At 38.0% G+C, this 26,701-nt stretch overlaps 1 protein-coding gene across 1 annotated transcript in view; it reads left to right on the forward strand.

Annotated features, from left to right (window-relative positions):
- Positions 1-26,701, forward strand: part of AGBL4 (AGBL carboxypeptidase 4) — a 950,336-nt gene that overhangs the window by 729,407 nt on the left and 194,228 nt on the right. The window contains exon 8 of the mRNA XM_058175448.1: positions 7,569-7,683. Coding sequence (XP_058031431.1) covers positions 7,569-7,683 — 115 coding nt within the window. The remainder of the gene's footprint in view (positions 1-7,568; positions 7,684-26,701) is intronic.

A 26,701-nucleotide genomic window follows, 5' to 3' on the forward strand; every position in this document is an offset into this window, starting at 1 on the left:
TGGTTAAGACATCAGACTAGAAACTAGGACACTATGAGTTCTAGTTTGGGCTTCTAGGTCTACCCATCAGCAGTGATCTTGGGCCAGTTACTTTCTCTTAGTCCTAGAAGGAGGCCATGACAAATCTTTTCTGAAAAACCTTGCCAAGAAAACTGCAAGGACTTTTCCAGGCTGACTTTGAGAATCAGACACAGAAGAAAAAAAAAATGTGGTTATAGTTCTTAACACAGATTGGAAGTAAATATATGTAAGAATTTTAATAGGAAGTAAATTGGAAGTAAATATATGTAAGAATTTTAATAGGGCCTCTGTGGCTCAGACTGGTAAGACAGCCTGTTATTAACAGCAGCTGCCTGCAATTACTGCAGGTTCAAACCCCACCAGGCCCAAGGTTGACTCAACCTTCCATCCTTTATAAGGTAGGTAAAATGAGGACCCAGATTGTTGGGGGCAATAAGTTGACTTTGTATATAATATACAAATGGATGAAGACTATTGCTTGACATAGTGTAAGCCGCCCTGAGTCTTCAGAGAAAGGCGGGATATAAATGCAAATTAAAAAAAAGAATTTTAATAAAGGAGAATATTTGTAGCTCAGGGTTGAAATGAGTGCTTGGTGCTCTTTGAGCTTGCCTTGTTTTCTTGCAGACATTTCATTATCCTAACTAGGTAACATCATCAGTGCTATTAAGGAGTGCTGTTACTGATGGAGAGGTGCTAGAGTCTCTTTGTTCTCTTTTGGGCTGACTAATTGTGTCTTTTGCATAGTTTATAGATGTTGTTAATGTCTGTGTCTATTGATGGCTGATTTGTCAGAGTGCCAAGTCTCTAGAAATTCCCTGGCATTTTTCCCAATTGAAACTATGGTTAAATCTGTCTAGATGTTGTGAAATTTCATCATGTCTTCTGACTGCCAGTTGATGTTCATGGATGCGTTCTTTCCATGTGTGTTGTTCAAAAAAATAAAATAAAATAAAATAAAAACCATCTTCTTGTGTCTCACGTGGCTTGTGTTAAGTAATAGGTCAAACCATTGGTCATGGTTTGTTGAATAAGCATAGTATGACATAAATTATTATTTACAAACCAAAATGCCTGATGTCCTATGATGCTGAGCTAAAATTAAAGAAACCACATCCTGGTTTATGACTGAGGCAGCAAGCCCACAAAGGTTGTTATGGAGTTTTGCCTATTTCTGCCACAGCGGTAGCTCATTTTGTGCTCATTATGCCCACATTTGTCAGCTTTGCAAAAGTGAGGCTTTCAGTCTTTTTCACCACCATGTGCTATAGTTCTGCCAAAGGGTTTTGAATATGCTGTCATACAATCCAGATTAATTTAGCTCCAACTGTTGTCTGTGTTTTACACACACACACACACACACACACACACACACACACACACACACATTCCTAGGTTTTCACGGGTATAGGTATGTAGGTCTTGGCATATTCGGGTCTTTTCCCATGTAAGGTTGAGAGTATCTTGGCTATATATATATATATTGGAAGACTTTCCAAGGAATCCATTTAGATATACCCATTTTTGCATCTTTAATCTTTTTCACTCTGATTCTAAATTATTACTGTAATAGATCTTCCTTTATTTTTTCTTCCAGAAGTGAATATTTATTCATTTTTATTTATTCATTTATTTGTCGAGTACATATTAGATAATATATGTAAGTATAAGCATGAATTGAATACATAAAATGAATACAATTAAAGGGAACATTAGGACAGGGATGGTAGGCACACTGGTGCTCTTACAGACCTCTTAGGAGTGGGGTGACGTCAACAGTAGACAGTCTAAGGTTAAAATTTTCGGGATTTTGGGATGAAACTACAGAGTCAGGTAGTGCATTCCAGGCATTGACCACTGTTGCTGAAGTCATATTTTCTGCAATCGAGTTTGGAACGGTTCACTTTAAGTTTGTATATATTGTGTGCTCATGTATTGTTGTGGTTGAAGCTGAAGTAGTCATTGACATTGTAGCAGATGATTTTATGAGCTATGCTTAGGTCATACTGAAGGCAGTGTAGCTCTAAATTTTCTAAGCCCAAAATTTCAAGTCTGGTGGCATAAGGTATTTTGTTGTGAGCGGAGGAGTGGAGGACTCGTCTTGTGAAATATTTCTGGACACATTTAATTGTATTAATGCCCGATATGCAGTGTGGGATCCAGACAGATGAGCTGTATTCGAGAACTGATCTAGCAAATGTTTTGTATGCTCTGGTTAGTAGTGTAATATTACTGGAGAAGAAGCTATGCAAGATTAGGTTTACAACCCTTAATGCCTTTTTGGCGATGTTGTTACAGTGGGCTTTAGCACTTAGATCATTTGATATGAGTACTCCAAGGTCCTTGACAGAGTGAGGGTTATCTACAGAGTGAGGGTCATGTCCACTCAGTTTGTATTTTGTGTTCTGATTCCTTTTGCCAATGTGTAAGACAGAGCATTTGTTGGTTGAGATTTGGAGTTGCCAATTTTTTTACTATTCCAACACAGTCAAGGTCCTTTTGAAGGATAGCAGCACTGTTGGTGGTGATAATAGTTTTACATCATCAGCAATGATCATCATCATATTCTATATCATAATAATATAATATCATCATATTCTGCATAATAACATCATTAAGGAAATTAGGTTAATCATACTCAAACTTATATTCAATATATTTCCAAAGTCTAGTAATGTTTATTGATGGACTTAATAGACAAGTTCAACTTCTGCATAAATGTTGCCTTCTACTGGTCTTCAAAATAGTCCAGGTAGCATCTATGAGATTACATTATTGTATTGCCTCATGAAACTTCTGATACAAATTTGGCAAAAAGAAAGCTGCAGATGCAATGCACATTTGTGAGCTACAGGGCAGAAAAAAGAGTTAGTCATCTTGATTCCAGGCAGGATTACGTTTAAAAATTCTAATACCTTTCCCTTTATCAAAATTTGTTGAAAGGTCCAATAAGCTCAAACTGTTTTTGATGAATTATGTTCATTTTTAAATTATAAGAAGTGTTTTTATGTTTCTTAGCAACTAGACTCACTATTTTTCCAAAATTAGATATTCCAATTCTTCATTCCAAAATTCAGCTATTTAGATATCTACATTGTACTTTCATAGTATTTTTTAATCATTGCTACATAGCTGCCCTGGCTCCTTGTAGTCTTCTAGGTTCAATTCAAAGTACTGGTTGGTGTATTTAAAGCCTGTCACTGTGATTTCAGATCTCTCCAGATCTGGCAGGGGATGCATGTTATGATACTCTCAGTAAGACAATGTCATATGATGGGATGTGATCAATGTATCTGCTTAGTGGAACAACTTCCCTCCTAGGATTTGGGTGACTCTAACCCTATTGCTCTGTAGGAAGTTAGCACCCACCCCTCTCCTTTGAAATATTATAGGAAATATTAAAAAGGCAGAATATTTCCCCTAAAAGAGAAATAGAAATCTTAAGACAGAAACTCAGCCCCAGCTCCTTGCCCCCAGCAGATACTTGGTTTTCTCCAAGACAAAAGGCTGGGCCAGTTTATCTACAACACAAAAGACCTTCAGCCTGAGGACATAATAGGATTAGCCCTCTACCCATCTCACCACATGGCATTTGGGAAGATTACACCACCCAGCAAGATTCAACTAAACATGGAAGTCTGACAACCAATCAGAATACATTTTTTGCCACAGGAACAGGAAGCAAGTTCAAAGCCCAACAGAGGCTATAAATCTCTCTCCCTCTTTCACACATGTGCTCTTTTTGATCAGGACCTCCAACCATGTGGTCCTGTTTACCATTAAACCGTCTTTCCAAGCAGTTTCTATGTTTCCGGTGTCTTTCTTCTCACCTGGAACTGAACCCAGATGAACATTTCATCCAACAGCTCTTTCGGAAGACCCTAATCTGGCTTGGGCCTACCGTTCCTGTTCTATTGTTTCCTTTCATTATATCAAATTAATATAGTTATTGCATACTTTTGCTTACATATATGCTTATATGATGTGATGTTGTTTTATGTTGATGCTTGTGTATACTGTTGCGACAAAATAAAAAAAAATCATCTTTCTTATTCTCTACTGATAACCATATAAATGGGATAAACAAATGAACAAACAAACAAATCTTACAGTATTGAATTTTTGGGTTCTAGTCAGTGGTGGGATTCAAATAATTCAACAATCAGTTCTCTGCCCTAATGACCAACTGGGTAGGCGTAGCTTGGTGATCATGTGACCATGTGTGCATGGCCAACTCAACATCACTCATGTCAAACGGTGCTTCAATGTAATAAGAGTTAACCAGAGAGGCAGTTTCTGTAAGCAGGGCAATAAAGATTAGGCTAGAAACACCACCAGAATGTTTCCTTCCTGCCTTCCTTACAGGATTAGCCCTGTAAAGTGGAAAAAAATAAAATAAGATTTCTTCCAACAACTGGTTCTCCAAATTACTTAGAAAATTAAAAACCGGTTCTACCGAATAGGTGCGAACTGGCTGTATCCCACCACTGGTTCTATTCAAATGAATACACACCTCTTATGCATCTTAAAATTACAGGTACTTTGGATGCTGCTAGAGTTGCCAGCCATAATGTTTAATTAGTATATGTTTTATTTGTATATACTGCCAAGGGAATAATGCGGGTTAATCACATACAACTTCTCCAAGTCTTTAAAGCAAGTATTATTTTTTTTTAAAAAACTGATTAAACGTGTTGATTCATTGCTTAGTTTAAGTGTTCCAGCAAAATGACCTTCCTGCTATTTTCAAATTTGATTCCATTACATAAATTTCTCATGTGATTCAGGATCAAAACATAACTGCTTATCTATTAATAATCAAATGTGCCTGGCAGCTTTCTAGACAGGAAATTCAGAAAACTTGCCAAGATTTGAAAGGTGTTACACACACTTCATCTAAAAATTGGCCCCAGGAAGAGAATATTCATAGAAGCTCTCATTCCAAAATAATATACTCTAGATGTCAAAATAAAAGCCAAAAGTTATGGCTGAAAATGTAGTAAAGTTCAATTAGGTAGCCAATTAGGCCAACAATATTTAAAGAGATTTACTTTGCTATAAAAAATTCTTATTGATTTATAAATTTGAATTAAAACAATATATGAATCCCTCTTAAAATATATATTAATCTTGTACTATGCATTTTGATAACATTAATTTTGACCCAAATTAATGGAAATTATATTTACTAAATTGGTCTATACATTTAGATTCGGGTTTTATGAGATACTTCTTGAATATGTTTTAAAAAATATATTTTATAAAGTCTGTACAAATTGCTTACAGAAATTTATTAATACAGAAGATCCTAAAGGCAGCACATTAGATTTTTTTCAGATAATAGCAAAACTATATTGCTCCAGTACAAATTGGTAATGATATGGTAATGACCTCTGGAGGGCCAGGGACAGGGGTTGCTCCTCTGCCTTGGTCCTGTTAGATCTCTCATCGGCTTTTGATACCATCGACCATGGTATCTTGCTGCGCCGGTTGGAGGGGTTGGGAGTGGGAGGCACCGTTTATCGGTGGTTCTCCTCCTACCTCTCTGACCGGTCGCAGACGGTGTTGACAGGAGGGCAGAGATCGACCGCGAGGCACCTCACTTGTGGGGTGCCTCAGGGGTCGATTCTCTCGCCTCTCCTGTTCAACATCTATATGAAGCCGTTGGGCGAGGTCATCAGTGGCTTTGGGGTGAGCTATCATCTGTACGCTGATGATACTCAGCTGTACTTTTCCACCCCAGGCCACCCCAGCGAAGCTGTCGAAGTGCTGTCCCGTTGTCTGGAGGCCGTACGGGTCTGGATGGGGAGAAACAGACTCAGACTCAATCCATCCAAGACGGAGTGGCTGTGGATGCCGGCATCTCGGTACAGTCAGCTGCAACCGCAGCTGACTGTTGGGGGGGGGGCATTGGCCCCGACGGAAAGGGTGCGCAACTTGGGCGTTCTCCTGGATGGACGGCTGTCGTTTGAAGACCATGTGGCGGCCGTCTCCAGGAGAGCTTTTTACCAGGTCCGCCTGGTTCGCCAGTTGCGCCCCTTTCTGGACCGGGATGCCTTATGCACGGTCACTCATGCTCGCCACTTCGCCTGGATTATTGCAATGCTCTCTACATGGGGCTACCCTGAAGTGCACTGAGACTTCAGCTAGTCCAGAATGCAGCTGCGCGGGTGATTGAGGGAGCCCACGTTGCTCCCGGTAACACCACTCCTGCGCAGTCTGCACTGGCTACCTGTGGTCTTCGGTGCGCTTCAAGGTTTTGGTTACCACCTTTAAAGCGCCCATGGCTTAGGGCCCGGTACTTACGGGACCGCCTGCTGTTACCCTATGCCTCCCATCGACCCGTGACGCTCCCACAGAGAGGGTCTCCTCAGGGTGCCGTCCGCCAAGCAATGCCGGCTGGCGGCCCCAGGAAGGGCCTTCTGTTGGAGCACCTACTCTGGAACGACCTTCCCGGTTTGCGCCAAATATCTGACCTTCGGACCTTTCGTCGGGAATTAAAAACTCACTTATTTATTCAAGCGGGACTGGACTGATTTTTTAGACTTTTTAAATTTCTAAATTTTAATTTTAAATTTTTAAATCTTCTGTAATTTTATATGGGGTATTTTAGGTTTGTCAATTTGACGGTTTTAATTCGGCCACCATTGAATAAGTTTTTTAAATTGATTTTTAACTTTGTATATTTATTGCTTTTTATCTTGGCTGTACACCGCCCTGAGTCCTTCGGGAGAAGGGCGGTATAAAAGTTTAATAAATAAATAAATAAATAAATAAATAAATATTGCATAATCATCAAGAAGAGTCATAAAATTAGCAGCAGATAAGAAAAAAAATTAGCATTAAATGCTACCACATCAATATCTTGAGGCTGTCTAGTAGAAGGCACCACTGTTTCAATAATCAAATTGAAGATTAAAGGAAACTGGGGCAACTTTGCTGGGTGCTGTGATATGATATAACCTGATAGGTTGATAGATAAATCCACCCATAATAATATATCTTGTCACCTCTTTGACATGGAGAAGAACTTAATTGGTGAAGAACTTAACTTCACCAATTATTACTTACTTTGCATCAGTGGTAAGAAATGAACTGTTAAAGTGTATGGAAACTATGTTTTATATTTAATTGGTATAAACATGGTGCAGGCATAACCTTTTTGATCAATTTGTGATACTGAATCAGTTTGACAGATTAGTTCATTGAACTGAATGTTTCCAAGTGGATTCAGATACCATGTATGTGCACCTGAGCTTTAATGGTCTGGATCAATCTAAATCCAATCAGGTTCAATTCGGAGATTTAGCCTAAATTGATTCAGACATCTGAATTAAAAGAGACTGATTTTCCAACTGATTTTCTGAATCCATCGGATGTTTGAATTGAATTACATCCAATTTGCACATCTTTAATAAAAATAACTGAAAGTTCCCCTTTTGGTTTTATGATCTCTAGTAAACTATTAAAATGGAATTCAATATAATTTGAAAAACATACATTATTTTTGTGCTTATAAAGAAAAATTAATATACTTTCCCCCCTAGGTATCATTGATTTTCTTGTGAGCCCACATCCAATTGCCAAAGTACTACGGGATCATTTGGTCTTCAAGATCGCTCCTATGCTTAATCCGGATGGAGTTTATCTTGGCAATTACAGGTATGAATATGCAGTATAGAATGAGTGATTTACTTAGGTTAGTTAACTTTTAGAACAAAGGACCAGAAAACAGGAAAAGAGAATTTTAAAAGACTGAGATAAGAAAATACCAGATCAAGTCTATAAAGATAACCAATTAAGCTATGTTTACATATTTTGAATATAAGACTTTTTAGTTCACCTAATTATCATTCCATTTAAATGGTACTTTAAAACTTAGTCATGATTTCTTCTCATTGTCCTCATTATCTGCAGATCTTAAACAACTTCAGCTATGAGAGTCTAGATATTGCAGAGAACATCTTCAGCCAATCAGTGTTTAATCTAAGCTAGGCAGCAGCTGAGTAAAGAGAATTTCAGCTACGCAGTACAGCGAGTCCTTGACGTATAACCACAATTAAGCCCAAAATTTCTGTTGTTAAGTGAGACATTTGTTAAGTGAGTTTAGCCTCATTTTCAGACCTTTCTTGCCACAGTTGTTGTTAATATCTGTGTCAGCTTTCTGTCTGACAAACCCAACCAAAATAAGCACAGCCGAGACGATCCAATCTCTTAATGCAAAACTTTATTGAGCACATCATTTCAGCACAGATGAGGGCAGATCAAAACCAGATCTAACTAATTCTAGCACAAACCCACATAATTAAAGTATAGATTCTCCCTCCCCCATTAGATCAGGTTACGTTGTCCAATTGAGTCTCACTGTATTGTTATAAGAAAAAGTCTTTAGCTCTGACAACATCTGCCGGAGTGCCCTTGGTTCTCTGTCTTCTTGATGTCTGGAGCCTACATTCCATCTCCCTTTTCCCTCCCCCCTGGTTCATTGGCAAGCTGAGAAGTGATATTGGTTGCAATAGCAAAAGCGCACTTCAAACTTTGACACACTGCAGTTGTTAAGTTAGTAACACAGTTGTTAAGTGAATCTGATTTCACCGTTGATTTTGCTTGTCTATGCTTACGTGACCCTGGGACAGTGCAACCATCATAAATATAAACCAGTTGCCAAGGATCTGAATTTTGATCACATGATCCTGGGGATGCTACAAAGGGTATAAGTGTGAAAAATGGTCATGTCACCTTTTTTAGTGCTGTTGTAACTTTGAACAGTCACTAAATGAACTGTTGTAAGTTGAGAACTACTTGCAGTTACCCTTTCTGAAATGCTTACAAACCCAGAATGAAATTGTGAGAATGCAAATTTCATCTGTCTCTAAAATCAAGCAGAAAAGTTACAAACCAAATTCCCGAAGATGGGGGGAGGCCAGCAGTTTGGGAAATTTGTCTCATATCAATACTAATCAGTAATAATATTATATGATCAATGAGGTGAATAATGTCAATAGGTTTGGGGAAAAATAATTATCAGAAAATGTTTTTCCAATTTTTTCTACCCTGTGTTTTTTCTTTATTCTAGCTAGTTATCCTTTACTCAGTTTTAATTTTTTTTTAATTTAGTCAGAATGGCATTCTATATATTTCCCTTTCTATATTTCTATTTACCTTTCTATAAGAGTGAAATAACTGCTACTAAAAAGTTCAGTCATTTTGGGCATGATTAAAAACGTGTCTTTATTATTTGATATCATGTGACTCAAGATTACTGATAGTTTGATAATTCGGCTGAAGATTTTCATAAGCAACTTTTCTGCAATAGCATAGTCAGATATAAATTCTCTCTGTGTTACTTGATCTGCCACTGTTTATTTTACATCTAAGTGCCCAATTAACATTGCATGGTTAAGTTAAAGTGAATGGATAAACTAACCAAAATGTAAAATCTAGAAACTCTTGTGAAGCGCTGAGCTTTTGAAAGACAGTAAGTTGTATATAGAAAGCAAATGAAAATTTGATCTAAAATTATCAATGTCATAACATCTTCTGCTTGAATGTGAAGATAAGACTGGCCTCTATCTTGATATTCTTTCAAAACACCCTGCAGATATGGTTTTGCCAGAGGGCCTGAGAACCTTGGAGTGATATAGAACACATCGAAGGGTTTTTATGATTGTTTTTGATGTGTGTGTGTGTGTGTGTGTGTGTGTGTGTGTTTAGAAAGAATTATTGTGTTTTGTATTTGGAGTTTTATTTCTGTAAGCCCTCTGGGCTCACCATGAGTGAGTTGGATGACTATATGTTTTCTTAATAAACAAATACATAAATAAACAAAGTTTGTTACTCCAGCATACAAAGGTGTAAGACTACAAGGAATAGCTTCAGATATTGAGAGGGGTGTGTGTGAAATCCCATAGTATCTCTCAGAAACCATGAGTATTTTTTCTTCATCATTCTGATGTGGACCAGGCCCATTTATCGTAGACATGAGCTATCCCATTCACCTTGATGTTATCTGCAAATTGGATAAGCATTCCTTCATTTTTCTTCTTCCGAGCCATGAATAAATAAATAAGCCAGCCCATCACTGAATTTTGATCCAGTTTAATGGCACATCACTGAGGAAGCTTGTTTAAGAATACTTTGGAAGGTCTGTTTTGAAGCCATTCAGATCACACTTATACATCAAATCTAACACCTAGGATAGACACTTCTGTACAAATTGCCTTTAAATGTGAAAGGAACATTACTTGTTTCAGTCACAGACTCTTATTTTGAAATAGCATGAGGTTTATATAAGGCCGATATAAGAAGAGGTGAGATTGATTTTCAGCTAATTGGTCGGTATCTTATTTCTGAACTTTATGTATTCAAATGTCTCTGAGATAGGTCTATTATTCAAATAGAATAGAATAGAATAGAATAGAAATAATGAAAAATAATGTATCAATATTTGTAAAGATAGAGAAGCCATTTTCTTTCCTACATGCCAAATGTAATTAATAACTTAAAATGAATATAATACACCCCACTTCCTATTATTGCAAGAGGGATATTACAATCTTGATAATGTGAATATGCCATGGCTGTTAAATAATTCACAGCAAGGTCTCATTGTTGAATGTGATGATGATGATGATGATGAAGAAGATTTTAAAATAAGTTTTCAGCAGGTTGACTGCATCTGCTGACTTTGTCTTGGCATAGAAGCCCCACAACCCTGAGTCCAATTCATACTGGATGGGAGATGACCTGAGAATTCCAGGGCTATAGACTAGGTTGGGAAACTGAAAATAACCCAGAAGAAGAAAATGATAAAACACCTCCGTACACCTTGCTAAGAAAGCTGCAATGAAGTCTTAAGCATCAGGTGTAACTTGAAACAGACTTGACTTTTACTCTGCTTAAAAGTCAAAGTTGGTAAGCTGAATTTTAGAACTCAGATAGGATGGTGTTTCAGCGGGATTTCAATTCATAGTTCCATTTTTTCTAGCTTTGTCATTTTTGTGCGTGAGAAATATCCTCATTAAATTACATGGCAACATCATAACTAAGCCAGTTATACCATTTCCAGCAGTTATGGGGTTCATAGGAACATCATTTACAATGTCATTCATTGAAAATTTGAATTCCTTTCTTATGCTTAATGGGCATCACTGTGGTATGAAATTATTACTTTGGGGAATTTCTTGGGAGTGCTAATTCTTGCATAAAAGCAGAATTCTATCAAGTCTATGTCCATTTCTCTGACTGTTTTTGAGTGCATTACATAGGGAGAGTTTTATAATACATAAGAAAAAATAAACTGGTTCAGTGCAAATGCACAATATGCATTTGAACATAATAACAATAATGAGCATGAATACTTGGAGTATTACTCAAAATTGTTTCATGCGAAATACTCAAAGAAATGGAGCAAAAGGCATATTATTTTATAAGGATTTCATTGATAGAAGTCTTGTGAGATAAACTGTTACTATTAAAATGTTAGGATGGTTGTTTATGGCAATGAAATACAATTTTTGTTTTTTTTTTCTAAAAGGAAAATTGACCGTTGATGAATAGTTCTGATATTTTTTATGGCATTTGCTAAAACTGGATAATGATAAACGACATGCCTGCGTAGGTGATAAAAGGCTGACTCTGTTGGACAGCCAAAGAATGAAAGCTCACCATTTAAGAAACAACCAATTACAATATAATACATGATAGTAATTTGTAATGCATTGTGATCAGGGCTCAAAAAGACAAAAAAAGAATTTAATTTGAGGCCATTGGAAGCTAGGTGCATGGTTTGGGCCTGAACCCCTGAAAAGAATGTGCAATCTGTGATTTGCAATGGACCACATATGATTAGGAAAATAGGCTTAAACTGAACTGACTGATAAAAGAGGCTTCTATCAGCGAAATACCAAAACAACATCTTTCCCTAATCCTTCCTGACTGCTACACTTCAAGGAAGAAAGTTGTTTTCTTCAGACTTTCAATATTTCCTGGCAGTTTAGCATTAATACCTTCTGGATATTTTGTGATACCTCCAGCAACAATAGATAAGGCAGAGAAACACAACAACATACTCTTGATTTAAAAGCTGGCACATCCTGAGGCCAGGGTTGAACTCTCCTTTATCCCACGCTTGCTCTAAACTTGTCACCATGTAGCTGAAAGAGTGACATCTGTTCCTGCAGGCAAGATGCCTGTAATGGTGCCATCTTCAGCTTAGATTAGTTCCAATTTGTCATTTTCACCTTGCAGAGATGAGAGACCCCCAGATGGCATGGAAGGTAATATGCTTCTTAATAGTGGCAGATCTCTGCTGAAGCGCCCTTGAAATTCTGTGACAAGGCAGTAGCTAAAAAAAAAAACCCCCACCAACCCCTCTATTCCTTCTGAAAGCTTTTACAGTCAGAATCAACAGTTAGCAGATCCTGCTTCTGTTCCACACTCTTTCATTATTGCTTTCACTTATTTGCTGTGACAGTGAGACACACTGGGGAAGTAAAATATATATGTTAATTATAGCACACAGGCTTGTCACATCTCAAGCCCGAAACTTCTTAAAGAATGTTTGCTGGTAGGCAAAGTTGTGTTTTTGCATCTCTCAATATCTTAACATGGCGTTCAGAATTAAGCGAGGCTGAGGGGAAAAAAGTGCTCAGCAGTTGATTTCTAACCGCCGAAACAGAGCAGCCTAACTTTTCGAAGAGTCTTTTTCATCCACTTAATTATAGACAGCAGTTGCCCAATAACCATATTAGAACGGAATAAATGGTAAGGAAGTCTCTGAGGTGGGAGGCAATTAGATGCAGAAAAATAGTAGAGAGGATGAAGGCAAGAAAATGGAGCAAAAGGCATTTTATTTTGTATGGATTTCCCAGGAATCACAGAGTTGGAAGAGGTCATTTAGACAATTAAATTACACTAGCTGCTCAGCACACGAATTCAAATCAAAGCATCGCAGACAAGGGTTTCTCTTGAAGGTTAAAAAAGGGAAGCCTGCCATCTCTCCAGGTAATGTGTGCCTCTGTCAAAACGCTCTGCTAAATTATTTTTCTAACATCAACCAGAATTTGCTTTCCTATTATTTAAGTCTGTTATTCCATATCCAGCATTCAGAGAGAGGTAATGCATTGATCGTAGCTTTCTTCTCTTGGGCAAATCTTTAGGGCTTTGAAGAAAGCTATGATATTCTTTCTCGGGAGTTACTAGACAAACCTTTTGTCCTGGAATTGGTGTGAGGTGAACTCCCTGTGTGCTGAAATAATGTCATGGGGAGAGACTTATAAATGAGTCATATGTTTATACATCCTCATTGTACATGGGGACAGGGAACTTCCTTTTCAAGGAAAGTGACATGTCTGGGCAGGGGGGAGTACAAACTACCTGGGGGAGGGGAAGTGGCCTATTCATATAAAAATATGAATAAATAAATAAATAAATAAATAATATCCCTTTGAATACCTCATTTGTCTTGCTAAAATAAAGAGGGGACATTTGTTTGTTCGTTTATTTTAATGTTAAATATTTCTTGCTGTTGTTATTTTTACAAATAACTCGAGGTGGCGAACATATCAAACACGCCTTTCTCCTCTTATTTTCCCCACAACGACAACCCTGTGAGATGAGTTGGGCTGAGAGAGAAAGTGACTGGCCCAAGGTCACCAGCTGGCTTTCATGGCTAAGGCAGAACTTCCATGATCTTTTGCTTTCTAGTCTGGGGACTTAACCACAATTGCTTAGGAACTCTCTCCATTAGAAAAATGAAAATGCATTTTAACTTCTCTGTTCCTAACTAAATCTGGTTGATTTCATTCATACGCTACTGTACGTGCAGATGTGGTTGCAAGCAAGCAAAAAGAAGGAATTTTTAACCCTGTTATCTGATAATTTTGTGTCTTAGTAAGTATCTAAGACCTAGGCTTACTGAGTCATTACAATACACAATTAGTTCCAAAAAAAAAAACTATTTTATTGTAACATCTGAGAATTACATTCATTCCCAGCTGAGTCCCAATTAGTTGCAAAATAAAAGTCCTTCGGAAGAAGTCCTTCGGAAGAAGTCCTTCGGGATAATCACCAACCTTTATCTTCTTTGACACCCTGCCAAAGGCCTTACTTGGCAAAGCCCCACAGCTTCTCCTGTTCCTCTGTCTCTCTGCTGTCTGACTCTGGGGGCTCCGGAGTCCATGCATCATTCCCAGATGGCCCTGGCCCCATCTCTGCCTCCAACACAGAGCCCTTGTCCGGGCCTTCCCCGGACTCCAGGACTGGCCCATGTTCCACCCCAGCCTCCTCACTGTCTGACTCCGCTGCCAGCTCCGCAGGCTGCTGGCGGACCACAACACTTAGTTTTATCTTTTACAGTGTTAGCCATCCCTCTTAATTTGAGTACAACATTCCAATCACCTAATTTGAAATCCCATTTGTTTTAATCTTGGTCTATTTTAATATTATTATTTTTTCCTAAGTAAAAAAAATCCATTTTTCCCAGGGCAGTAAGCATGGAAACAGTATCAGCCTAGTCTGGGAAATAAGCTACAAATAAATATATAAAACTTGATGCACAAGTCAGTAGGGTATGTTGCTCAGAGATTTTGTTCCTCTAAAGGCTGCTTCACAAAGGAGAATAATAATGCCCTCTGTGTCCAACCTGAAACCTTCAGCAAAAAGGGAAAAGAAGAAGAAAACAGAAACAGTCCAATCTTTTCCTAGATAGAAGTGAATTTGCTATTGGGTAGTAAGCCTACTAGACAGAGATAACTGAAATAATAAATTCAGAATCCTCTTGTTTGTATGTGGAAATAATACAATCCTTAGGTGAGGAATCGGCAAGAGGTAAAACCTTTTGTGGAACTGTGAATCTTTCTTTTCCTTCTGAGTCACTATTCCCCTTTTATCTGTTCTTTACATGCTCTTGGGAGAATGCGCTTTCTCCGTCTTTACATTCTGGTAGAGACAGTGAATACTGATGAGCAAATGCCCTGCTAGGAGGTTGCTCCAGGCAGTCATTTGCTAGACTTATTCTTAGGAAGAACTCAATGTGCCCAATTAGTTGGGGAGAAACGATGGAGAACCAAAGTTAATAAATTCAACTTCATACTGTAGAAGAGAAGTGCCTCTGTGTTTAACTCTGTTATGTGGAATTGCATCCAATTTTAATTTTTGCTTTTATTGAAATCTGTGATTTTGGAGAGTTAATTTGGTTTTATTTCTATGTTCAAATGGAATTGCATAGGAAATTTGACAGGTGCCAATAGACCAAAGAGGTTGTAGCTAGAAGTTTGAAAGCACATTATAGGCATAGATATTCCATTTTCTCTTTTCTGCTACTAGACCCTTGACTTTTTAATTCACATTTCAGTTGCTGCATTGACTTTAAAACTAATCAATGATAGCTATGAACCAAGTCCCTATTTTTCTCCTTCTCTTTTTCTTTACATCAAAACTCCATCATTTCCCAACACTTTAATATAATGGTTGGCACTTGGATACATCTTAAGATGAAAACATGAGGATCAGGACATTCACTATCTGGTCATTGAAGAGTGCCAATCTTCAGAGAGTTCTATAGACTTACAAACATAAGCATCTCAGTTCTTACAGTATTTTAGTATCTGCAAACAGTCAAAACAAATCAGTCCATACTGAATTTTCAAATGGAATCAGTAGAGTTGGAGAGAAGGGGGAAAAACATGGTATCTGGAGCTCTTCATCATCAGCAGGCAAACTTTATATTTGTCTTTCCATTTTTCCTTACCTTAAAGAAACCACAACCATACCCTGAACATTGATTTAAGAAAGCTTTGAAGTGCAATCCTGTGTAAATGTACTCAGAAATCAGTTGCATTTCTATTGCAAAGCACTGCTGTCATACAATGTGATGTCACATGACCATCTTGCTTAATGACAGTAATCCCTGCAGTGATTAAGCAAGGATTACAGGTTGTTAAGTGAATCTGATTTCACCGTTGATTTTGCTTGTCTATGCTTACGTGACCCTGGGACAGTGCAACCATCATAAATATAAACCAGCAGCGTGCAGCAGCAACCAAAAAGGCAACACAATCCTAGATTGCATTAACAGAGGACAGAATCAAGATCACGTGAAGTTTTAGTACCACTTTATAGGTTTGGCCTATGTTTGCGGCAAAGAACAAAGATTGCACAGAAGCTGCCAAAAGACCTTGATGAAAAAGTGATGTCATTCCATTCATTCATCATAAAACAAAGAAGGATCCATAACTATGACCTTCAAGATATTGGAAATATGGATGAAACGCCTATGACCTTTGATCTTCCAAGCAACAGAACTGTGGCAAGTTTGGGAGACAAAACAATTTTACTAAGAACCACAGGAAATGAAAAAAACCATTTCACAGTCGTTCTGTCATGTTTGGCTAATGGAACCAAGCTGAGGCCTGTTATTATTTTTAAAAGAAAGACCTTGCCTAAAAAGGTAAAATTCCCGCCACGAATTACAGTGCGTGCACATGTTAAAGGCTGGATGGATGAAGATGGAACAAAAAAATGGCTGGAAGAAATTTGGAACGGACGACCAGGAGCAGCCTTAAAGAAAAAACCATCACTGTTAGTTTGGGATATGTTCAGAGCCCACATATCTGATGACATAAAAAAATTGGCAAAGTCATCTCAAGTCACTTTGGCCGTTATTCCAGGTGGGCTTACATCTGTATTGCAGCCCCTAGATGTCAGTTTAAATAAACCTTTCAAGGACCGTGTGCGAAGGATGTGGCATGAATGGATGACATCTGGTCAAGCTCAACTGACAAAAGTTGGAAATCTGAGAAAGCCAGACATACAACTAATAGCACAGTGGGTTCGTGATGCATGGGAAGATATTCCAGAGGACATGGTGCAACGTGCCTTCAAGAAATGTGGCATTAGTAATGCTATGGATGGCAGTGAAGACAGCGCATTGTATGAGGGTGACAGCAGTGATGATGACGACTGTGAACTCAGTGATGATGACAACGTATATGCGGATAACATCACAGACGCTGAAGTAGCTGAAGCTCTGTTTGGACAAACAGATGATGAGGAGGAGAGTTTTGAGGGATTTTAGCTCTCGTTAGCTTGGTTGCTGTTACTTTTAAAGATACTGTATTTTTGATACCATATTCTTTTTGGGGACCCCCTTTTGCACTTTTATTGTTTTTCGTTCAAATAAATATTCATGTTATTTTACTTGGCTCTATCTTTATTTTTTACATTGACCAGTAGCTGCCTCATTTCCCACCCTCGGCTTATACTCGAGTCAATAGTTTTTCCCAGTTTTTGTGGTAAAATTAGGTACCTCGGCTTATATTCGGGTCGGCTTATACTCGAGTATATACGGTACTCAAAATTGTTTCATGCGAAATACTCAAAGAAATGGAGCAAAAGGCATATTATTTTATAAGGATTTCATTGATAGAAGTCTTGTGAGATAAACTGTTACTATTAAAATGTTAGGATGGTTGTTTATGGCAATGAAATACAATTTTTGTTTTTTTTTTCTAAAAGGAAAATTGACCGTTGATGAATAGTTCTGATATTTTTTATGGCATTTGCTAAAACTGGATAATGATAAACGACATGCCTGCGTAGGTGATAAAAGGCTGACTCTGTTGGACAGCCAAAGAATGAAAGCTCACCATTTAAGAAACAACCAATTACAATATAATACATGATAGTAATTTGTAATGCATTGTGATCAGGGCTCAAAAAGACAAAAAAAGAATTAATTTGAGGCCATTGGAAGCTAGGTGCATGGTTTGGGCCTGAACCCCTGAAAAGAATGTGCAATCTGTGATTTGCAATGGACCACATATGATTAGGAAAATAGGCTTAAACTGAACTGACTGATAAAAGAGGCTTCTATCAGCGAAATACCAAAACAACATCTTTCCCTAATCCTTCCTGACTGCTACACTTCAAGGAAGAAAGTTGTTTTCTTCAGACTTTCAATATTTCCTGGCAGTTTAGCATTAATACCTTCTGGATATTTTGTGATACCTCCAGCAACAATAGATAAGGCAGAGAAACACAACAACATACTCTTGATTTAAAAGCTGGCACATCCTGAGGCCAGGGTTGAACTCTCCTTTATCCCACGCTTGCTCTAAACTTGTCACCATGTAGCTGAAAGAGTGACATCTGTTCCTGCAGGCAAGATGCCTGTAATGGTGCCATCTTCAGCTTAGATTAGTTCCAATTTGTCATTTTCACCTTGCAGAGATGAGAGACCCCCAGATGGCATGGAAGGTAATATGCTTCTTAATAGTGGCAGATCTCTGCTGAAGCGCCCTTGAAATTCTGTGACAAGGCAGTAGCTAAAAAAAACCCACCAACCCTCTATTCCTTCTGAAAGCTTTTACAGTCAGAATCAACAGTTAGCAGATCCTGCTTCTGTTCCACACTCTTTCATTATTGCTTTCACTTATTTGCTGTGACAGTGAGACACACTGGGGAAGTAAAATATATATGTTAATTATAGCACACAGGCTTGTCACATCTCAAGCCCGAAACTTCTTAAAGAATGTTTGCTGGTAGGCAAAGTTGTGTTTCTGCATCTCTCAATATCTTAACATGGCGTTCAGAATTAAGCGAGGCTGAGGGGAAAAAAGTGCTCAGCAGTTGATTTCTAACCGCCGAAACAGAGCAGCCTAACTTTTCGAAGAGTCTTTTTCATCCACTTAATTATAGACAGCAGTTGCCCAATAACCATATTAGAACGGAATAAATGGGAAGGAAGTCTCTGAGGTGGGAGGCAATTAGATGCAGAAAAATAGTAGATAGGATGAAGGCAAGAAAATGGAGCAAAAGGCATTTTATTTTGTATGGATTTCCCAGAAATCACAGAGTTGGAAGAGGTCATTTAGACAATTAAATTACACTAGCTGCTCGGCACAGGAATTCAAATCAAAGCATCGCAGACAAGGGTTTCTCTTGAAGGTTAAAAAAGGGAAGCCTGCCATCTCTCCAGGTAATGTGTGCCTCTGTCAAAACGCTCTGCTAAATTATTTTTCTAACATCAACCAGAATTTGCTTTCCTATTATTTAAGTCTGTTATTCCATATCCAGCATTCAGAGAGAGGTAATGCATTGATCGTAGCTTTCTTCTCTTGGGCAAATCTTTAGGGCTTTGAAGAAAGCTATGATATTCTTTCTCGGGAGTTACTAGACAAACCTTTTGTCCTGGAATTGGTGTGAGGTGAACTCCCTGTGTGCTGAAATAATGTCATGGGGAGAGACTTATAAATGAGTCATATGTTTATACATCCTCATTGTGCATGGGGACAGGGAACTTCCTTTTCAAGGAAAGTGACATGTCTGGGCAGTGGGGAGTACAAACTACCTGGGAGAGGGGAAGTGGCCTATTCATATAAAAATATGAATAAATAAATAAATAAATAATATTCCTTTGAATACCTCATTTGTCTTGCTAAAATAAAGAGGGGACATTTGTTTGTTTGTTTATTTCTTGCTGTTGTTATTTTTACAAATAACTCGAGGTGGTGAACATATCAAACACGCCTTTCTCCTCTTATTTTCCCCACAACGACAACCCTGTGAGGTGAGTTGGGCTGAGAGAGAAAGTGACTGGTCCAAGGTCACCAGCTGGCTTTCATGGCTAAGGCAGGACTTCATGATCTCTTGCTTTCTAGTCTGGGGACTTAACCACAATTGCTTAGGAACTCTCTCCATTAGAAAAATGAAAATGCATTTTAACTTCTCTGTTCCTAACTAAATCTGGTTGATTTCATTCATACGCTACTGTACGTGCAGATGTGGTTGCAAGCAAGCAAAAAGAAGGAATTTTTAACCCTGTTATCTGATAATTTTGTATGTTAGTAAGTATCTAAGACCTAGGCTTACTGAGTCATTACAATACACAATTAGTTCAAAAAAAAAAACTATTTTATTGTAACAGCTGAGAATTACATTCATTCCCAGCTGAGTCCCAATTAGTTGCAAAACAAAAGTCCTTCGGAAGAAGTCCTTCGGAAGAAGTCCTTCGGGATAATCACCAACCTTTATCTTCTTTGACACCCTGCCAAAGGCCTTACTTGGCAAAGCCCCACAGCTTCTCCTGTTCCTCTGTCTCTCTGCTGTCTGACTCTGGGGGCTCCGGAGTCCACGCATCATTCCCAGATGGCCCTGGCCCCATCTCTGCCTCCAACACAGAGCCCTTGTCCGGGCCTTCCCCGGACTCCAGGACTGGCCCATGTTCCACCCCAGCCTCCTCACTGTCTGACTCCGCTGCCAGCTCCGCAGGCTGCTGGCGGACCACAACACTTAGTTTTATCTTTTACAGTGTTAGCCATCCCTCTTAATTTGAGTACAACATTCCAATCACCCAATTTGAAATCCCATTTGTTTTAATCTTGGTCTATTTTAATATTATTATTTTTTCCTAAGTAAAAAAAATCCATTTTTCCCAGGGCAGTAAGCATGGAAACAGTATCAGCCTAGTCTGGGAAATAAGCTACAAATAAATATATAAAACTTGATGCACAAGTCAGTAGGGTATGTTGCTCAGAGATTTTGTTCCTCTAAAGGCTGCTTCACAAAGGGAGAATAATAATGCCCTCTGTGTCCAACCTGAAACCTTCAGCAAAAAGGGAAAAGAAGAAGAAAACAGAAACAGTCCAATCTTTTCCTAGATAGAAGTGAATTTGCTATTGGGTAGTAAGCCTACTAGACAGAGATAACTGAAATAATAAATTCAGAATCCTCTTGTTTGTATGTGGAAATAATACAATCCTTAGGTGAGGAATCGGCAAGAGGTAAAACCTTTTGTGGAACTGTGAATCTTTCTTTTCCTTCTGAGTCACTATTCCCCTTTTATCTGTTCTTTACATGCTCTTGGGAGAATGCGCTTTCTCCGTCTTTACATTCTGGTAGAGACAGTGAATACTGATGAGCAAATGCCCTGCTAGGAGGTTGCTCCAGGCAGTCATTTGCTAGACTTATTCTTAGGAAGAACTCAATGTGCCCAATTAGTTGGGGAGAAACGATGGAGAACCAAAGTTAATAAATTCAACTTCATACTGTAGAAGAGAAGTGCCTCTGTGTTTAACTCTGTTATGTGGAATTGCATCCAATTTTAATTTTTGCTTTTATTGAAATCTGTGATTTTGGAGAGTTAATTTGGTTTTATTTCTATGTTCAAATGGAATTGCTTAGGAAATTTGACAGGTGCCAATAGACCAAAGAGGTTGTAGCTAGAAGTTTGAAAGCACATTATAGGCATAGATATTCCATTTTCTCTTTTCTGCTACTAGACCCTTGACTTTTTAATTCACATTTCAGTTGCTGCATTGACTTTAAAACTAATCAATGATAGCTATGAACCAAGTCCCTATTTTTCTCCTTCTCTTTTTCTTTACATCAAAACTCCATCATTTCCCAACACTTTAATATAATGGTTGGCACTTGGATGCATCTTAAGATGAAAACATGAGGATCAGGACATTCACTATCTGGTCATTGAAGAGTGCCAATCTTCAGAGAGTTCTATAGACTTACAAACATAAGCATCTCAGTTCTTACAATATTTTAGTATCTGCAAACAGTCAAAACAAATCGGTCCATACTGAATTTTCAAATGGAATCAGTAGAGTTGGAGAGAAGGGGGAAAAACATGGTATCTGGAGCTCTTCATCATCAGCAGGCAAACTTTATATTTGTCTTTCCATTTTTCCTTACCTTAAAGAAACCACAACCATACCCTGAACATTGATTTAAGAAAGCTTTGAAGTGCAATCCTGTGTAAATGTACTCAGAAATCAGTTGCATTTCTATTGCAAAGCACTGCTGTCATACAATGTGATGTCACATGACCATCTTGCTTAATGACAGTAATCCCTGCAGTGATTAAGCAAGGATTACAGGTTGTTAAGTGAGGACCTCCTTGCAACTTCCTGCCCGCTTCCAACAACCAAAGTCTGTGAGGAAGCTGACAGAAAGTTGCAACTCCCAGGTGGCTCAAAAACAGATTGTCAGGCAGGTAAATGTGGCTACTGTCAGATGAGGAAGAATGTGCTAGTGGCTGACAAGGTACAGGATGGGTGCAGTGGAGCTGAAGGACAGTGCAATAAAGTGTGCAGACAGCCAATGTGAGATCATTTAGTTGAGAGAATAGAAGGTGAACTAATCAAATTTGCAGACGCTAAACTGGAAGGAATAACCAACATTCCAGAAGATAGGCTCAAGATCCAAATGGATCTCAACAGACTTGAACACTGGTCCATATCTAACAAAATGAAATTCAATGTTGTGAAAAGTACAGATTAGGCGAAAACGGGTTCAACAACAGTAACTGTGAGAGGGAACTTGGGAGTCTAGTGGACAAATGATTTAATGACTTAATGACTTAAATATAAACCAGCAGCGTGCAGCAGCAACCAAAAAAGGCAACACAATCCTAGGTTGCATTAACAGAGGACAGAATCAAGATCACGTGAAGTTTTAGTACCACTTTATAGTTTTGGTCACCTTATTATAAAAAAGATGTTGAGACTCTGGAAAGAGTACAGAGTACAGAAAAGAGCAACAGAGGGACTGGAGGCTTAAACATATGAATAATGGTTGCAGGAATTGGATATGTCTAGTCTAGTGAAAAGAAGGACTAGGGGTGATATGATAGCAGTGTTCCAATATTTGAGGGCCTGCCACAAAGACGAGGGATCAACCTATTTTCCAAAGCAGCAGAAAAGACAAGAATCAATGGATGGAAACTAATCATGGATGGAGAGAAACAACCTAAAGAAGAAATTTCCTAACAGTGAGAACAATTAACCAGTGGAATGGTTTGCCTTCAGAAGCTATGGGTGCTCCATCACTGGAGGCTTCATCATTATAACTTTAAACCATCACTGAATAAATGGATGTTAAGTGAGGACTTAACATAATCCAATTACAGATACATGCAGATTCCATCTGTATGCACTATGTGCAAATAATATCAGACTTAGTATTTTATTTTATTGTACTGAATTTAGTTTCTTCCTTGTTTCTAGAATCTCAGGGTTGCTCACATGTGGATCTCATTTTATTCTCACAAGTTTCACCTACAAGTTTGATTAGACTGTAAGAGAGTGACTGGGCCAAAGTTATCTAATGCAGGGGTCTCCAACCTTGGCAAATTTAAGCTTGGCTGGCTGAGGAACTCTGGGAGTTGAAGTCCACAAGTCTTAAAGTTGCCAAAGTTGGAGACCCCTGATCTAATGAGCTTTCGTTGCTGAGAACAGATTTCTGTTGCTGAGATTGGACACTCAGCTCTGTCGCAAGCCTTTTTCTCTTCTTCTTCTTTTTTTTTCTTTTTCTTCTTTTCCATATTTTACCTTCATTTCATTTCATATACCAGCAATCATTTATATAAAATCAGAAAAAGAATATCCAAGTGATAGAACAAAGCTTTTGATGGGCCTTTTTTTCCCATTAGGCATCTGTCAGTACATATACTATCATTATTATTTATGTAGCACCTTAGAGTGTATAAAACAAAATAATCACAAGACTATGAATAAATGCATTTATATTTGCTGAGCATAAAAATCTATAATTACCAAGTACAGCCATAGTATAACTGCTATTTAATGTCCATTTCTTTTTGTTACCATAGAAATGAGTCCGGAATAGCTACCTATAATTTCTCATTCCGATTCCTTGCTTGTGTATTGCCGAATTACCATAATAATTGCCTATTAGTCATCAGAAAATAATAATTTATCCTAAAGGTATCTTGATACTCTGAAATTTCACTTCAGATTTCCTCCCCCCCAAAATTGACCAGGGCACACAGGGGCCCATCTGCTTTTCCAGAAGGTGAATGAAAATCAGTTATTTTAAAAAAAAGGCAACATGGGGAAAGAGGGGGTCATATAATGGGTACAGCATTATATTTTGACATGGGAAGCACCAGATAAACACCTAGTTGAGCTGTGGGAAATCCTATTAAGCTGCCAGTCTCTCAGCCATAATATTGATAAGCTTTTCTTTCAATAGAAAGATCTGCCGGTGTTCAATGGGATTGTTCTGAATCACTTCATTCCCACTTATGTTTTGCAGCTGTTGAGAATTTTGCAATGTGGAAAAAAGCAAACTAAATGTTAAATTTCAGGTCTAGTCTTCAACTTACAGCTGTTCATTTAGTGACCATTCAAAGTTACAACAGCACTGAAAAATATGACTTCTGACTATTTATTGCGGCTACAACCTTTAAAGCACTCCATGGCTTAGGACCGGGGGATTTACGGGACCGCCTACTGCTACTGTTCGCCTCCCACCGACCCATGCGCTCCCATAGGGAGGGCTCCTCAGGGTGCCGTCAGCCAAACAATGGCGGCTGGCGGCCCCCAGGGGGAGGGCCTTCTCTGTGGGGGCTCCTACCCTCTAGAATGAGCTTCCCCCGGGACTTCGACAACTTCCTGACTTCCAGACCTTTCGCCACGAGCTGAAGACGTATCTATTCTTCCGCACAGGACTGGCATAATAATTATTATGATTATTATAATTATTACTATTATTATTAATTTTAATGGGGTTTTTATGGTTTTAATGTATTTTAATTATGGGCCAAATTTAATAAGTTTTTTAATACTGGTTTTAATTGTATTGTATCTATTTATTGTTGGTTTTATCTGGCTGTAAACCACCCTAACTCCTTTAGGAGAAGGGCGGTATAGAAATTAAATAATAATAATAATAAATTAAATTATTATATATATAATAATAATAATAATTATTATTATTATTATTATTATTATTATTATTATTATTATTATTATTATTATTATTATTATTTACAGCATCCCTACAATCATATATGAAGAACGGTTGTAAGAATTGGGTATGTCTAGTTTAATTAAAATAAGAGCTAGGGATGGCATGATAGGAGAATTCCAATATTTAATGGGCTGTCACAAGGAAGTGGGACTCAACCTATTCTCCAAAGCAGACAAGAAGCTAATCAAGGAGAGAAGCAACCTAGAACTAGGGAGACATTTCCTGACAATTAGAACAATTAATCAGTGAATGACTTGCCTCCAGAAGTTGTGGATTCTTCAACACGGCAGGTTTTTAAGAAGAGATTGGACAGTGATTTGTCTGAAATGGTATAGGGTTTCCTGCTTGAGCAATAGGTTGGACTGGAAGACCTCCAAAGTCCCTTCCAACTCTATTACTCTGTTACAAAAACTAACAAAGCAATACAACGCTTTTTGGAAGCTATGGCAGAATATGTGCCTTTTTTTGTGAGATGGTAGATTTAACAAGAGCCTTAGGTACTTCTTTATAACTGTCAGAAATTATTTGACACCTTGGGCATAGAAAGACTAAGGCACTCATATTTACTCAATTTTGGTCTATATCATCATGTGGAAAATCATACCTGGAATCAGCATCTTTTCTTTTAATTCACCCCCTTCAGAAATTATGACTAAACTGAGGAATGTTAACCAGAGCCTTTTATTCAGCTCTACTCCCAGGTTAACTAGATTTGGTTGAAAATTATTATAAATCCAAATAATCTATGAGTGCAGGAATGATTTTTTGCTTATATGTTTTGACTGCTTTCACCAGGGATTTTACTATGTTTAAGATACTTTTAAACCATTTTAAGCCATTGCTTAAAAAAAATTGTAAAATATTTATCATTCTTTATCTTAAAACAAATACAGCTTGCAAAAGAATTCCAGCTGCCTAACACAGAAAATGTTTTTTAGATTGATGTGGTAACTGCTCATTTTAACCACATTACAACTCCTGAGTATTTTTCAGTTGCTATTGATGTGACAAATTCTCTTACACAGAGCACTCTACCAATCAATAGTGTTTGTGTGGGTGTATATGTGTATGTGTGTGTCCACACTGTAGCCACAAAACCTTATGTTTTGGGATGTGAACTGAATGTGAACCTCTTTAGCTTTGAGTATTAAATAATGCTTTGCTTTAGATAGAAAAATAACTAATTCAATCCAGTTTGTGATAAAGGCTGGGCAGTCTTCGGGTGGTGGTAAACTGTGTAGGAATCATGTGGTAGCTAGTTTTAATGTGATTGCTTCATCCTTCACCATGTAATAACATTGATCTGAAAACGCTAAGTAGCCTGTTATTCGTTTCCAGAGCAGACTGTGAAAGGAATCATAATGTGAAATAATTGAATTCATACTTCTTGGTTAATATCTGCCATTATTTCCCTAGGAATGAAACATGGTACACTTAAAAAGATAAATCTACCTATTTTCCATTTAAGTAGTTTTGTTCTCGATTACTGCTTGGGAAGACCTTTGGTCAAATTCTAATCAAGAAATGGTTTGATGAATGATAGCCTTTGCGTTTTCAAAGCTCCTGGGGATGGCAAAGGAGCTACATTTTCTTGTTGCTGAATACTAGTTCAAACCTGGCACCAATTATACAGTATCTTCCCCTAACAAATGCATTCAGGCTTCTAAGGTGGTACAAAAAAAAAATAAATCTGTCAGCTTGAATGTTGTATTTCATTTAGGGTGGAGTTTTCAAAAAATCTAAAAAATAGGCAGGACTAGGACCAGTTTTGGGAGCAGCGGTCAGGAGTTTCCAAAGCATGAAATGTGAAATGAACACTTGCAAGGCTTAAAAACTCATTTTACCCTTTAAACCCCCTTAAACTCCCCTGCGTGCGAAAGTATCAAATTGTTGT

Source organism: Ahaetulla prasina, chromosome 3, assembly GCF_028640845.1.
Source record: "Ahaetulla prasina isolate Xishuangbanna chromosome 3, ASM2864084v1, whole genome shotgun sequence".
NCBI lineage: Eukaryota > Metazoa > Chordata > Lepidosauria > Squamata > Colubridae > Ahaetulla > Ahaetulla prasina.